The 12275-nt window shown below is 42.3% G+C and overlaps 1 protein-coding gene across 1 annotated transcript in view; it reads left to right on the top strand.

Annotated features, from left to right (window-relative positions):
- The window catches only part of spns2 (SPNS lysolipid transporter 2, sphingosine-1-phosphate), a 66937-nt gene that overhangs the window by 34089 nt on the left and 20573 nt on the right, over positions 1-12275 (top strand). The window contains exons 3-5 of the mRNA XM_030100310.1: positions 2113-2249; positions 7121-7272; positions 9883-9949. Of these exons, the coding sequence (XP_029956170.1) occupies positions 2113-2249; positions 7121-7272; positions 9883-9949 (356 nt within the window). The remainder of the gene's footprint in view (positions 1-2112; positions 2250-7120; positions 7273-9882; positions 9950-12275) is intronic.

Raw genomic sequence — 12275 nt, 5'->3', positions numbered from 1 at the left:
AAAGAAAGATCAGATTGGGAAAACCACAGAGCTTATCCAGTGTCAGATTGAACCCATCCAACCTGTTATTTGGAGCGCTCCTCAAAAATAGACACATAATTACGATGATTAAAATGCATGAAATGAAATAAAACAGGTTTATCTTGGACTTGTAGGGTAACTACAAGTAGATTTTAGAAAATTCTGCAGGATATCGAAGTATAAGTCCTTGTGTCGTCCCCTAAACCAGCAGATATATGACTGTGTGTGTGTGTGCGAGTGTGTGTGTGTGCACGCCCGTCTCCGGCAGCGGTGTGGCTGCAGGGTGAACGACTGAAGCTCTTTCACAGAGCTGGACGTGCAGGCTGGAGTCATCAGAGTCATTTACTCTTACACAACAGACCTGCAGCACTTTAGGCACATTAGCTCTCATGATGGAGGCTGCACGGAAAGAAAGAGGAAGGAGGGAAGGCAGAAACAAGTGAGATTCAGAGAGATATGCTCAAAATGTGCAGCCGCGGAAAGGCACGCTTCATTATTAATAGTGGAAATTAGCTTTTAGAATACATTACTTGAATTACACTTCCATTTCCCAAGAATAAGACTAACTGAGGGATAATGATGAAAAAGACAGATTGTAGCAGTTTAAAACTGTTCTCTAACAAAAAAGCAGCAGTGAAAAGTTGGGTTTGTTTTGATTTCCATATTACTTATCAGATTACGACATTAAAAACAGTGATGCTGGTATATTTTAAATGAATAATTTAATGAAAGGATGAACTCTTCAGCTTGTTTCTGCAGTTTCTTTTTAAACACACTAATTGTAAACAAGTCCGTGGTTAATGGCTGAATATTCCACTGTATAGAGAGACTCAATGTGTTTAATTCAAGTGTTAAAGTTATATAAAATGCTTGATTTTGCATCACATTAGATAACCAGCGCCAACAGGGTTTCAGCAGAACATCCTTTTCCTCTTTTATTACCGACGAGCATCACATGTTGAAATCTACAGTTATGCTCTAATCTGATTACTGTCCCCGCTCCTGTTGGTTGGCCTCGGCAGCTGTGGGACTGCGATGCCCGTATCTTATATAACGTCCCCTCCCTCCTCGCTCTTTTCCTCTCTCATCTCCTCTCCTCCCCTGTATGTTTACGCTGATGATGTGTCAAAACACTCCAGCTCCCGCCGCTGCCGTCAGGAGAAACATCTCTTGCCCTTTCTCCTCCCTGAAAAAGGCACAAAACTCGGTTGGAGATGCATTAAAAATGCACGCGTGTTTGGGTTGACCCTCCTCGTAAATGTTGACTGAAAGCACCCGGGCCCAGTTGTCCAGTCAGCAGAGGGCCAATTAAAGGAGCACGTTTCAAAGCGACCGCTCTCTCGAAAACACGAGTTCACTTGTAAGAAATTAAGATGGAGGAATTATTTATGGCTGTGCTGTCACTATGGGCCCCTCTGTGGGACTGAGTGAGAGAGAATCGTGTGTATTATTAATTTTCCATGCAGTTAGTTTAATTGTGAATCTAGCTGAGCCACATTAAACCCTGACAAATTCCTTTATTCATTTTTTTTCCCCGCCTCCTTTTTGATTAGTTTGATCTGATCACACTTGCAGTGTGTAATGCCGTCTGCATCCTTTTTTTTTTCCCCCAACTCCCGCTCTCTTAAGGGCCATATTTCAAAATGTTTTTTTTTTTGTTTTTTTTTTCTCCCTGCTCCACAGTGCTACATTTGCAAAAGTCCTACTATTCCTGTCTCTCCTCACAAATTGAATCTTGTACAATTTTCCACGGTGACATTTGCCAGCGTGCCCCGATCTGTATTTAATTTCCTTTCGCCAGGTTTCTTGTAGTAAATGTAGGTGAAGTATAATGGCGCTCTAATTGGTCGGAGTTGAATGGAGGCGTCCTCTGGCAGTCCTTCACTGAGCTCTATCACAAGGCTGATCTGGACAGGTCCCGACTTAATAAGTGAACTGGGGAATTGAGACGCCTGGCTCCGGAATGCGAGGAGAACGGCGAACGGCTAAATCCATGCACGACTGACAAACACATGTCTGCTTCAGTCACAGTCCGTGATTTCCAAAAATGATTTACTCTTTTTTTTCCCCCCCTTCTTCTTCCTCCCACAGTCTTCATCTGTAGCTTCATGGTGGCAGCTCCCATCTTCGGTTACCTGGGCGACCGCTTCAACAGAAAGGTCATCCTGAGCTGTGGCATTTTCTTCTGGTCCATTGTTACCCTGTCGAGCTCCTTCATCGGTAAAGAGGTACGGCGGCACTCTGACGGACAGACGCGGCACCGGCACTGCGGTGTTCCTCCATTAGTCCTCCCTCTCCGCTCTGACGAGCTAATTATGCTGTTATGATCTGGATATGCTTGATGTTAAGGCAAGTGAAATGAAATGACACGCTCATTAAGTCGGACACCCGCTTTGCTTTTGTGGATATTCTTTATGTCCCCTTGCCTCTCTCTCTCTCTCTCTCCCTCTCTCTCTCTCTCTGTCTGGCTAGCAGCCAATCAGCTAATGAAAGCCCGTGCCTCACAGTTGTCTCAATTACAATACTTTAAAAGATAAGACTGCCGTTTCACTGCTGCCTGACAAGTGGATTTAGATTTGATTTCTCTAAAAGCTCCCGTGTGCTGGGAGGTGTTGCGTGCATTAAACAATAAGCATATTCTTGAGGGGGCGATGGAGTGGGGGAAGGGGTTTCCCGTCTTAGCGTCCACATCCTGTTACAGGCAGAAGCTCTTCTTTGTGGACATGAGGATGTGGGGGCAGGTTACAATATGCACTCCTGACGGATAGTTTGTACTAAAAATTCAAATTAATCCCTTCAAAGTTGCTGGACAGATATTTGAAATTCATGCAGCGCATGGCTCATCTGGACCGCTCGGAGTCTTGCGGCGTCTCCAGTCAGTAAGCCGTGTCGCCGCCATGCTTCCTCAGCCCGGAGCCGCGCCAGAGAGTGACAGCTCAGAGATGCTGACGCTCTCAGGACGGCGTCCTTTGACTTCAATCCCCAGTAGACTCATCCGCTGGGGGACTGGAGTCATTTGCCCGAGCTGCAAAATGCTTTCAGGCTCCTCATGGATGAGCTGAAATTGGGGGCCTTTTTGGATTCTGATGAATGCGCCTGACTGCTGACGAGGAGCCGAGGAACGATCCTCGCCGCCCGCGGCCCTTCCGCCCTGAACTTTAACCCCGGCCTGCAGACATGTCGCTGAGAGTGCCAATCAGACCAGACGAGAGTGGATGTCTCTTATGTAACAGCACCACGGCGCTGTCGCCGTGAGACATGAAAGACATGACATGGAATGAAATGTTAATGACCACTTACAACTGAGTCCTATCATTACGCATTTAAGACACTCTGGGGTATTTTGGAGGGATTTGCAGCCGGTATAGAACACAGATCTTACATAAGAAAGAATTCAGCGAACCTGCACACTCTTTTTCTGCATGACCACAACTTATCTCTGTGAGATGATCTTTTATGGACTATTTGAAATTTGAAGCACGTTATTGGCCGTCTCTGCCCTGCAGACAGAATGCTAAACTTTATGGTGATGCTACACACAAACACAGGGAAAAAAAGAGTCTTTATCATCTTTTATATCAAAGTTTATTTTTATTTCTCCATCAAAAGGCAAATCGTAAACCTCTTCTTTCAGTCTCATGAATATAAAGAGGCCGAGACAAGAATAATAAGCTCGGTTTCAGTCCGTCCCGGCTGCACAGACTGATCACATTTTAGCTCCGAGAACAATTTATCATTTCAGGATGTTTATAACTGAGGCGTTTGATAGCTTTCATCGTCACGCCTCAGAAAAGAGCCACGACTGCGTGACTCAGAGAGCCGGTCTGAGGTCCACTTGTGTTTAACATGAAACAAGTGCACTTGTGAGGCTGAGGTCAGCAGACGGGAAAAAATGGGAACGAGACACGAATTTCCAAAAGCAGAAGGTTAGAAGTCAAAAATAGGGCTTTGAACTGAGTGAATGAGGAAGCTGTCTCTTATATATAAATATGGAGGGCCTTGATGGTAGAAGTAGGTGCAGGTGAGCTGAAGGGCAGAGAAGATGAAATGATGCAACCAGCAGGAAAGCAGGTCGCCGTCTGAAAACACAGCGAACAGGCTGAATACTGAGATCCAAATCTCTGAGAGGAAACGTGTGAGAGCAGCTGAATGTCCTTCACAATGGAAGACAGGCATGAAAATGATCAAAAATCTCCAGAGCAAAGACATGAAATATATAAACAGAGAGGAGATCAAATGAGTGTGAATAATAATTAGGAACCGATTCAGAAAATCCTTTTAGTAAGACTCATTCGAGCTTAAAAGTGATAAAAATGAATTCTGCCACTAATTTAGTGATCATTCCATTGTTCATTTCTTCAATTTGCTTTTGTTCCTTTTTTTGTTTGTTTCCTTCAGCTTCACTGTTGCAAAAACAAGAACAACTTTAATTTGCCATTACTCTATATATTAAAAAAAACAAACAAAATGGAGTACATAAATGTGATATTCGTAAGAATTGAAAAGCAATCTACAATTTTGATGTATGAAACGAAAACAGTCAAGCTTCCCACAACCCTGACTTCAGTAAATCTGTCCAGAAGATGGATGAATGCGATTCATTTCCTGCTTCATTAGAGCACAACAAACTTGCACTTCATATTATGGTAAAAATGTTGTGTCAGGTTAAAAGACATATGTTTGTGCTTGTTATTAAAATACCTGAGTATCCAGATTCGCTGTAGTAGTAATTTTATTTGCATGAAAATAGAAATAGGCTTTGTTTTTGTATCTTCAAATAATGACTGAGACGTCCTGAGATTTCTGAAATGATCCCATACTGAAGTGAGTGGGTGAGTAATTTTAACGGATTGCTGCTTTTCCTAAATGTCCTGAACTACTCAGCCACACATTTCATGCTGCAGTCAGAAATCACCAGTGTTTATTTAAACCTGTTGGTGCTTTTAAGACGTCTCTCTGCTCTCCCGATACAAAAAACATTTGGAGAGGCTCTGCAGAAAATATCTCACTAATTTCTATCAGGTTTGCCGCAGCAAGGAGACATCTAAAAACATGCAGGGGAGTACATCCCTACATGCCTGTGAAACAATGGAATGTACCCGTTTCTCCAATCAATCAATGCCGTTTAAGATATGAGTTCATTGTTTGCATCAGGATCAATATTTTGGAAGAAAGCAGGAACACATCTGTTGAATTATGATGATTATAATATTAAGAGTGTAAATGGTACAGGTTGCAATGTTACCAGTTTGGGGCTGGACTAAGACTCTTTCCTGTGCAGAGTTTGCACGTTCTCCCTGTGTCGGCATGGGGTTTCTCTAATCGGAGAGTAACGCTTGAGCCGAGAAGGTTCCTGCACTTTAAACTCAATGCACCCTCAGGCCTCAGTGCAAATCTTACACTAAAATCTACATTTTCCAAAACTCCTTTAAAGAAAAACAATCTTTGTACTTCTGTACTCATTATCCCCAAAACCACATTTTTGTGGCGTTTCCTTGGCATTAGTTTTTTTTGGCATTGTCACTTTGATTCACGTATCTCTTCCAAGTGAAGATGATAGTGTGGCGACCGCACACTCAAAAGGGAACTGCCATCACGGTCCCACGAAATGACGGGGCACGAGGGGGAGAAAATAGATGGTCTGTGAATCATTTTGAAATGTGACAAACACAAAGACGTGCAACAGTGAAAAGCTCGGCCGGGATCAATTACGAACGCAACACTTTGCAGGAAAAGAAAAATGCAGGCTGTGAAGAGTGGAGCTGTAAACATACATTGTTGGATATAATATGGGATATATTTTCACAGCAGGGAGTTTCTTTTTTTGATGTTTCCCTTGAGTCTTCTCAGAGCGAGGTGTGTGTGTGTGTGTGTGTGTGTGTGTGTGTGTGTGTGTGTGTGTGTGTGTGTGTGTGTGTGGTTTAATCTCCAGGGGGCTTTTGATGTTTGTGTGTAAAAATACGTCCCGTCTACCAACATGAAGCCCGGAGTGATATCTGCGAGCTGGGGTCATCTCCGGGGTCACGTCTACCTCGAGCCCCTTCATTAATCTCCTCTCTTTGACACAAACCCCCTCGCTCACGTGTTCAGAGTTCATTGTGGCTCCAAAATCTAGTTTCAAGGTCCAATTTTTTTTTTTTTTTACACATGCAGCATATTTCTCTCATCGGACCAACAGACTGAACATAATTTACTGGCCAATATGTGCAGTTTGTGTCATTCTGCTGTGTGTGTGTGTGTGTGTGTGTGCGTGCGTGCGTGTGTGTGTGTGTTTGTGTGTGTGTGTGCGTGTGTGTGTGTGTGTGTGTGTGTGTTTGTGGGGGGAGAAGCCAGATTTCACTGCAGCTTCACCAGCAGACAGAGCCAGAGTAGTGGTCGCCATGGAAACAGTTAACAATCCAGCTGCCTACACAGGTGCCAGCATGCTCGCTTCCATTAAAGCTTTTTAGCTCCTTATTTTTTTATTTACTGATTGATCAAATGTGATTGACCAGAATGCACAACAGTGATTCAATTTTCCCAAATCAGACGATCTGCATTAGGATTTTTTTTTTTTTTTTTTACTTCCACACATGTAATGTTGCACAAGTGCAAACCCTTATCCAAGAAGATGCATTAACTGCATCCGTGCATCTGTTAAGTGCAGTCCAGTAGATCAGTTTCAGGATTGTTGATTGAGCTTCTGTCAGAGGACTATACGATATATACTCGTATCAGGAAGTGTCTGCAGCCAAAATGTGACACTTCCTTCACACGACCGCACAGTGATGATGAGTCAGCACTGAATGAATGAACTTTGGTAGATTAAAATGCTAAAAGTCTGAGTGGAAATGGTCTTCCCTTTAAGAGAATTTAACACATAGCTGGCTGTTTTTTAGTCGACTAGTGCAAATGCCTTATTATTTGACTTATTTACTGTAATTAAAGTGAGATTTCATCTTTAATTATTGTAAATGTCTCACTTATATATAAGCCTGGTGACCTCTGAGAAAGACAAAAGGGCAGGTGGATTGACATTGTTATCTTTTTTTTTTTTCCCCCTGCAGAGCTGCATAATAAATCCCACTGTCGTCTTTCTTTTCTTCCCCTTCCTCTGCAGTACTACTGGCTGTTCGTGCTCTCCAGAGGACTGGTGGGGATCGGAGAGTCCAGCTACTCCTCCATCTCCCCCACCATCATCGGGGACCTGTTCACTAATAACAGCCGCACCATGATGCTCTCCGTCTTCTACCTGGCCATCCCCCTCGGAAGGTAAGAGGCAGACATGTAGGAATAAAAATTCTATTCTGGGAGTCCAAGAAACCACACTTCAGCGCAGATGTCAAACCTTTGCATCATTTCAACCAGTCACAAGTAAAAGAATAAAACAAAAATCGACATTAGTCTAATTTAAAATGGAAGGTCACTGTGATCACAAAGGCTCTTTCAGGAACTCTTAAAGGAGATGAGGCAGGTTTTCAGAGAAGTGTCGTGGGGATGCGGGAGTGTGAGATATTATGAAGCTCAAACCATCCAGGCCTTTTAGTGCATTCAATCAGAAAAAGGGCCACAGGGAGAAAACAAACAAAGTCACGTAATGAAAGATGAATGTACCGGTGGCTGCAGCACGGAGGAGTCACTCGAGGTTTGCCGTCATATTCAGCGCTGAACAGCGTGAGACCGAGCTGCTGCCCGCTGCGCTGCTTTCCAGCTTCTGCATCCAGAATCACTCAGAAAGGACGTGTAGGGCAGCGCTGTAGACGTTAACATTATGTTACATTAGCGCTCTTATGTAACCTGTCTCTTCAGTTGTTATTTCAAAGAAAAAAGAAAAAAAAGAGGTGTTGGATTCTTATATAATGAACTTAAAGTGTGGGTCCTGTCAGGGTTTAATGGCAGAAGGATGCACAAATGAGGAAAGGAAAGACCAAGCCACCCTCTGAGCGGGCCTGTTTTGACTTTGGCAAAATGTTTGGGTCGCTGTAAACTGCCCGGCAACACAGACAATAGAAGGTGAAAGACTGGAGCCTCAGTAAACTGCAGTCAAACATCCTATCTGGGCTCCTGCTTGTTTGTCTTTACTCGGGTTGTTGTGACCATTTCCAGGAAATGACCTCCAGAATTGGACCTGATTTAGAGGAAATACATTTATTTTTTCATCTTGACCTCTCAGACATGTTTGACGTTTGATGCAAATGTATTTTTCAAGCTGGAGTTTTATTGTTGGTGCTGAACTTTCCAAACACTCTCTGGGTGGATGCTGATAAGATTAGCTGTTACTCACCCACTGGAAATATCATATGCTGTCTGAGTGTGTTTACACTGCGCTGTTATTTCTGGAGAACTCACCATGGAAGCACCACCACACACTGTTTCCACCATTAGCGTGTGTTTGTGTGCATGAACCGGTTGAGCATATTTACTGATAAGCAGCCGCCGTTGTTTTCATTTGATCATCAATCTATCGCCGAAGCCTGTCAGAGTGTATTCACGGAAGATGTATCCTGGCTCCAGGCTGCACACAGGCAGACAAACAGGTTGAGAGAAATCAGGAAGTTTGATTGACGTTTGCCGAATGTCTGTAAGTGTTTATGAGGTTCATAATAGTGGTGATAGGTGGAAGATTTTCGGGCTGAAGTTTCGTTGCTTCTTGGCAAAGGTTTGAGCTCCATGTGGGAGTCTGCTGGATCCTGCAACACCGCCGTTCAAAAGCTAAATATTTCAAACTTAGGCAAGACTTACTGTTTGCTCTGTTTCATAAAACGGCAGCTGTTCTATCTCACAAAAATACTCTTATCGTGACACCTGCATAAAACCGAAAGAAATCATAGAAAACTGGAAAGAAGAATTTTTTTAGGCCAAACGTGAAATTAGCGTCATTCAGATTCCTTCATCAAAACTGTTTTAAAGGTTAAATGCAATTAAGAAAAAGAAGAAGAAATATGATTAGGCCATTATACAGTGGCATAAAATGAGAAAGTCACATGAGAAATCACAAGCAAAGCAAAGTGTGTGATACTGTACGACAATCCTTTTACTACAATATCTAACCTTAATCCACACTTTCACATGATGAACTCCATGATAAATTTGTCTTGATTTCATCCCAAAAAAACAAAATTTGACTCTTAATGTTTCACCAATGTCATAAAGTAATCAACAAATCAATACTTAACTTGTTGAATGATTTATAAACAGACATAACACTGATATTTTTGCAAGCCGCACTCTCTTGAGCCTAAATGAGAGGTTAGCAGAATTGTATTCAGACATTAAGAAAACCACAACTTCTACAACTCAGATTTCAGCTGCTGGATGTGTATTTTAACAATCTTCGCTGATTACAGAGATATTTCTCGAAAAGTTCAGTGGTTTAGTTGTTGGTTTACTGTTCCAGTAACCTTTAATTACCCTGAATTTATAACACTCCTTCCCGGTCAAGAACACGACAGTTTAATGTAACAAAGAACATTTTGTTTAAAGACTATTTGTGGTAAGCCAATTCTTTGATGTTGCTTAAAATAGCTCAGAAATTTGAGTATTTGTTAAAAGTTTAGATGTGACGATCGTGTTCATGCTCTGGTTTCTGTTACAGTTCAGGTGTTTTTCTGTGTTTACTCTCTGATGGCAATTTTGTGAATAAATACACAAATTTAATGTAACATTTATATAACATTTAATTAGATCATCCCCATCACGGTACCACTGCACCTTGATTGATAACATGATAACAAACTGCAAGTTTTCCAGGCTTTAGGGATTGAAAATACACTCCTGAGTAGACTTCATACATGAAGTGCATTACTGGATCTGAATGTTGATGGATAAGAGCATGTGCGGCATGCTGTCCTGCTGATATGCCGTCTTTGTGTCTCTCCGCAGTGGGCTCGGTTACATCCTGGGCTCCAGCGCCAAGGTGGCTGCAGGAGACTGGCACTGGGCACTGAGGGTAAGAGCGCCACCATCAGCACACAAACATGCTCACAAATCCAGATGGGAGTTGCTGTTTGGGGGTCTGGGGGGGTCAGAGGGACGTGTGGCGGCAGGCGCACATGGCTGAACAGGCGATCTGGGCTCTGATGTTACTGCAAAGTGACAGAATGCAGAGCTGCAAGCTGAACATCTCTCCCACACACCAACAGCAACTCTGCCTCCAGCAGAAAAAAAAAAACATTTCTCGAAATGCTTCTGAAAATTTAATAACCATATATGATGAACATCTTTCTGATGCATGGTTAAAAAAAAAAAAAAAAAAAAAAAAGATGCAGAGGCTCAGTTGAGATTCAGTAGCCTCAGCGAGGTGAGTACATTTCTAATAACGATCAAGGCTGCTGCTAACTTTTTCTCTCCCACTGGCTGTAAACACATTTATCTTTCATTACTCTTTGCCCATGGAGGTCGACTGTGGCAGAGCAGGATAAATGTCAGGTTCAGTGGAAAAACACGGTGTCAGTGCTTTCTCAGCCTGTGTGTGAGTGAGAGAGAGAGAGTGTGTGTGTGTCTTTTTCTCTGCAGGAAATCTGAAAAATAACATAAGCTTTGGACAGCGGTCACTGAGTTGTGGTTTCTGCTGCTTCGTTCATTGTTCAGACTGGCCGAGCAGTAAATTCATATTCGAGGTGCTTCTTTACAGGCTTGCTGTGTTATGTAACGTAATTATTTAAGCAAATGTCTGTTTAAAGACGCACTAAGCAGGACCAAGTCGAGCCGCTGCTGTGCGTTAGGCGGTGGTGATGAGTAACAGACTCGTTAGAGTGTTTCTGGATTTTCACTGTTTCCTTCAGTTAGTTGTCAAGAGATTTGATGTTTACTGAATTGGCTATGTTGACTCAACACACCACCTTGTGGTACAAAGTGTTACTGCGTGACGGGCAGGATGGGGCTGGACGTGCACTCTGGGGGCTTCTAAAGCAAAAGAAAAGTGGAAAAGCACTAAATAATAAAAACGGTAGTGGCTTACTTCGATTTTTATATAGATTTGTGTATTCATGTACTAATATACAAGACTACACAGAATCATTTAAACTATATGAATTGCTGTCTGTGCTTGTTTCAGCTTCTATTTTCATTTATGTTTTTTTTTAATAGATGAAGGATCTGAAATGCATTGCATTGCATTTCAGATCCCTGCATATCGATCGCACTGATGCAGCAGATTTAGCAGACCAGAAACAGCAGGAGGGTAATAAATGGAACAGAAGAGACCATTTCTGAGCCTGAAATAGTGTCTTTCTTAAGAACACTTTGAGTTGTGGAATTGAGCCTGGAACATCTCAAATGAGAGTTGACCACTCTACTACCCAAACCACAGCTGCTCCAAAACAAAGAATCAACAAATCACCAAAACAATGAAGGTGTTTGTTATCCAGCACAGTCAGGCCACTGTTCAGGTTAATCCCAGTAATTTATGCCAACGATAAAGTAAAAAAGACATTTAAAAATGTTTTTGTTTTCTTTTTATTGATTCATTCATTTGCTAAATTCAATTAAGAAAAGTATCACATACTGAGATAGAATGAAAATCTGATTAATTGAAATTAATTATTTACAAAGCCCCCAGTCAATTAGAGATTCTTTCAATTACATTAATTGAGTCCAACCACTGAAGACAACAAACAAAGAGTAATCTCATTGAACTGTTGATTACTTGAGGAACCGAAGCTGGTTTGCTGCCTGTTTGCAGGGCGGCGATCGAAGGAGGGGCTCGGCGTCAGTTTGACTTCACACAAAGAGGCATTTGTTGCTGCGAGCTGGCTCAGAAAATGTGTTCCAAGAGCATTAACCCGAATCCCCTTCAATTAAAGGTTAATTTCATCTCTCGAGAGAAATCTATAGAAAATTGCCGATGGAGTATTGCTTTAAAACAAAAACCCTTAGTGGAGCATTTTCGCTGCAGCATACACACACTGCATACTTAGGTGAGGACAAGTGTTAAATCAGGCGCATACATCAGTGGTGTGCGTTTTTTTTTTCTGTTTACTGGGACTCCAATGACTACTCAAGACAAAACATTTCCAAGCAAACTGCTCCATAAGGCATACCAGCCCGGATGTAGACGAGCAATGAAAGAGACGCCCCGTCAGCCTTCAGCTTCTAAAATCTCTAAAAACAAATTATGACCGGGCTCATCTGACGAACCGACAAACCTTTCAGGGAAAACAATAAACATGAAGTCACCCTGACACTGGGTGTCAAGGCAGTTTGTTCCAAAGCATGTCCAATGACATTCCAATAAAACAATCTCAAAGCCAATTAATCACCGGCGTGGCACGCAG

The sequence above is a fragment of the Salarias fasciatus genome, chromosome 10 (assembly GCF_902148845.1).
Source record: "Salarias fasciatus chromosome 10, fSalaFa1.1, whole genome shotgun sequence".
NCBI lineage: Eukaryota > Metazoa > Chordata > Actinopteri > Blenniiformes > Blenniidae > Salarias > Salarias fasciatus.
The sequence above is the reverse complement of the archived record's forward strand: the minus strand, read 5'-3'. Positions and strand labels throughout refer to the sequence as shown.